This window comes from Charadrius vociferus, unplaced genomic scaffold (assembly GCF_000708025.1).
Source record: "Charadrius vociferus isolate BGI_N301 unplaced genomic scaffold, ASM70802v2 scaffold183, whole genome shotgun sequence".
Classification (NCBI taxonomy): Eukaryota; Metazoa; Chordata; class Aves; order Charadriiformes; family Charadriidae; genus Charadrius; species Charadrius vociferus.
Window position 1 is genome coordinate 3,936,488 of NW_009648250.1, and position 3,695 is coordinate 3,940,182.

A 3,695-nucleotide genomic window follows, 5' to 3' on the forward strand; every position below is an offset into this window, starting at 1 on the left:
GTAGGGAATTCCTGTTCAAAAACTGAAATGTATTTTGAAATCTAAATCTACCTTTTGCTGAGCTGCAAACTTAGGTTCTTTAAATATTTTATTCAGGCTGTTTTTTATAAATGGATCATTTAGAGTTCTAGGTAGATTTTAAAAAAATAAATAAATCATTAGTTCTGCTATTGTCCCAGTCAACCTCTCTGTTAAAAGAAGTCAGCCTGATCCTATGAAGATAGTTCTACATAGAACTACCACTGAAACATAACACAATTCTTCATAGTTCACGTGGTTAGGTCTTTATAATAGACTTGTAGCATTTGCCTAATGTGAGATACAGGCAAGCCAGTCAACTCTTTGTTCTGAACTTCACCTAATTTGATTTCTGTTGTGAACAGAAAGCCTAAAAAGTTTCCATTTTTCGAGCTGCCTCGCAGTTGCTTCTGCTACAGCCCAAACCTAACATTTAACAATGGATCAATTATGATTATAGGATGTGATCTTAGCAATACATCAGGCAATGAAGACTTAAAACCTTAAAGTAGTTCTGCAGTATAGCTAGTTTAACTACTTACCCCAGATAACTTTGCCCCCTTGTGTGACAAGGCCAAGCTCACTCACGTTGACCTCAATGACGGTACCCTTGGTAATTACACCCAGTGTTGTGTACAAAGGAGAAGAAGGATTCTTTTTTACACCAAGGATAGGTAGGCAAAAAGTAGCTTTAAGTTCAGGGTGTGTCACATGTGCCTTCTTGAAACGTAAGCCCTGTAGCACAAGGAGTGTTAGAATGTTAGTATTTGCTTTAAGCCCTCACGACTAATCTAGTTTTAACACTTTCAGCATTTTGTCCTCAGCTTTACATGTTCTGACAGACTGGGAAGAATGAAACAGATTAGAATACAGAATGCTATCTGCCTACTATAAAACGCCACGTTTGTTAAAAAACCTAATTAATGACAAGATAAAGCTTTCCACGTGTATTTTCAAGATGTCAACTTTTAATAGTACAAGAATAATACTTGCTACCTCAGATGGCTTCTTTTCCATGTAGAAATGAGGCATTTATGATAACACGTTAAACAGTGTTACTGGTTTTTAAGACTAGAATTTTTTTCTTTTTTCTTGTGAAACAGGAAAACCTTTCACATATCATAAAATATTAAATACCCATCTCTTTTAGCACTTTGTCTAGTGACCTGTGCTTTGTAAAGGGTACTTTATAATTAAGTACCATAAACTTTTCTGTGTCAATAAAAAAAAAAAAATCTATTCAAGGCTTCTGTGTAAGATAACCATCAAAATAGTAATGAGGTACGATCTAACAGGCAGCCTGCACAGTGTGCATAGTGATTCTATTGGTTCCTGTGACAAAACAGGGACGAGTATTTCTAGAAAATATACACTGTCTTAGTGAGTCTAGTTTCTTCTCTGGTGCACTGCCAGGCTGCTAGAGCCCAGGCACTGGTCCTGCAGTTGTGTAAGAACTGGGAGGATGGAGGCACAACATTGCCCCTGCATATGGTCATGACTGTTCTTCAAGCTTACTTAACAAGACAGAAAGAGAGAGTTCTGGAGTGCTAGAACAGAGTTGGCCTCTGCAGCTGACTGAATCATAGCAGCTGGAAAAAGAAGCCTCCAACTTTAAAAGCTATTCCAACTGCCTCTGTTAAAGACCTTCCCATGCTAATTTGACAGCTCGTAGCTTTAACTTACTGGCATCATCTGAGTTAACAGAAGAAAGAGCAGAGATATTTCAACACAGACTGCGACTGCAAGGGCATCTCCCCACCCTCAGGCTACTCAAAGTTTAATTTCTGCAAGGAAACTAATAGGAATCTTCTACATCAGTAGTAAACAAGTGCATTATCATAGAAGAAAGTTTTCTCACGACAGGAACTCAAAGCAGTAAGTCAAAAGAATTGTAACTTAAACATTCTTGAAGGGTCAAGAACATTACCATTGGTCGAATGAATCGCTCGTATTTAGGAGGCTTCCTAGTAAAGCCATCTCCAACAAAACAAACTTTTGTAACCATTCTCTTCCAGGCCTTCTTCTTTCTCTTTCCTGTACGAATCACTTTTAAAACTTCTGTTTCTCCTTGTGCACGGACCTTTGGCACAGGAACCTCCCATTTTCCCTGGAAGGGGAAAAAAAAACCCAAGTCAATAGTCTTACATGCTGCATTGCTAAATGAAAAGGGATAACCAAAACATAAAATAAAATTTCCCTAAAGCACAGTGGTAGACCATAGCTTTTATACAACTAAACTATCATAACTACTAATTTTAATTAGCATTTAAAGTTATGAAAATTTATCATTGTCACAAGTAATTATAAATATCTGAATTTCAATACAGTTACTTACGGCTTTTTCTTTTCTTTTCTGCTTGATCATGTTAGAAAGAACCTTAGCCCGGGACTGCCCCTCTCTGTCCAGCAGGTATGCTGGTACAGCTCCTTTAGGTGTTTTTTCATCATTCTTTTGCTTTGTATTTCTCTTTTCATGCATTTTAATGCTGCAAGGAAAGAAAACCAATAGTAAGAGTAGAGGAAGAAAAAAAGAGAGGCTCTTTGTTAGATGTATCCTTTTAACATAGATTGTGCCTGCTCAAAATTTTCATTTAAGAGACCTTTGTAAACAAGTACATGTTTATATTTAAGGAATAATTCTAAATAATTTTCAAGGTAACTTAGGAATTTCAATTAATGTAACATCTGACAGACAAGCATAAAACCTTGTCAATTCCCATCACAACAGGAACACAAAACATGCATCTTACTAAGGAATTTCTGAATGACTTGAACCAAGCAGCCAAGCACTTTCAGAGACAGTAGCCTTCCTCTCTGACAAAAAATAACATACTACTACTCTTCTGAGATTTGATGGCAATGTTTACAAACCTGAGGAACGTGTGCATGGGGTTGTTTCGTTAATTTTTGACTCCATTTGGGGGGGGGGGGACGGACGGGACCTACAAGCTAGTTAATAAACCAAATACCTTTACAAGTAGCAGAGGACAATAACTGTCTATACTTGGAAAACAACCAAAAGAACATGGTAGATAGATATTTAAGTTCATTAGCAATAAAGAATATTGTTAACAGCTTGGATTTCAACTTGTGAACAACAGAAAACTTTCAGAAAAATGCTTTTGTTTATCTACACTTGATATTGTAATCTATCCTGGAAGACAAACCTCACATTCTGCTCACAGAGTCTGCACGTTACTGTAGTTTTTCCACTAACACTGTTTAAAAAATGCCTGCTGCCTCTTGCCACACTAACATGGCAGTTGATGTAAAAGCCCTAAGTACGTGCATTCATATTTTTGTCGTAGTTACATTAGTCACTGCTATTTCTAATTAACACTTGTCTTCAGGAATGCTTTTAGGAGCAGGATAGTTAACATGCATGGAGAAGACCGGCAACCAGAAACGCCTTCACAGTGGCAAAACCCACTTTCCCCTACAACCTGGGCGCTCCTTCAAAGCATAACGCACGGCGGGAGCAGCACCTCCTTCTTTAGTACCGGCAGTAACGCCCCGTCCCATCCCTCAAACGCCAGCATGACTGGACGGCGCCAGAGGAGCGGCGGCGGGTACTCACGTCTTCTTCATCTGTATCTTCTCAGCGTGCCGCTGCTTGTGGTAGAGCTTGGCCTTCAGCCCGATCATCTTCTTGGCCTTCCGCGACCGCTCGTGAGCCT

At 38.8% G+C, this 3,695-nt stretch overlaps 1 protein-coding gene across 1 annotated transcript in view; it reads right to left on the reverse strand.

Annotated features, from left to right (window-relative positions):
• The window catches only part of NSA2 (NSA2 ribosome biogenesis homolog (S. cerevisiae)), a 5,499-nt gene that overhangs the window by 374 nt on the left and 1,430 nt on the right, over positions 1-3,695 (reverse strand). The window contains exons 3-6 of the mRNA XM_009884306.1: positions 3,596-3,693; positions 2,354-2,504; positions 1,946-2,125; positions 561-753 (exon numbers count right to left, since the gene is read on the reverse strand). Coding sequence (XP_009882608.1) covers positions 561-753; positions 1,946-2,125; positions 2,354-2,504; positions 3,596-3,693 — 622 coding nt within the window. The remainder of the gene's footprint in view (positions 1-560; positions 754-1,945; positions 2,126-2,353; positions 2,505-3,595; positions 3,694-3,695) is intronic.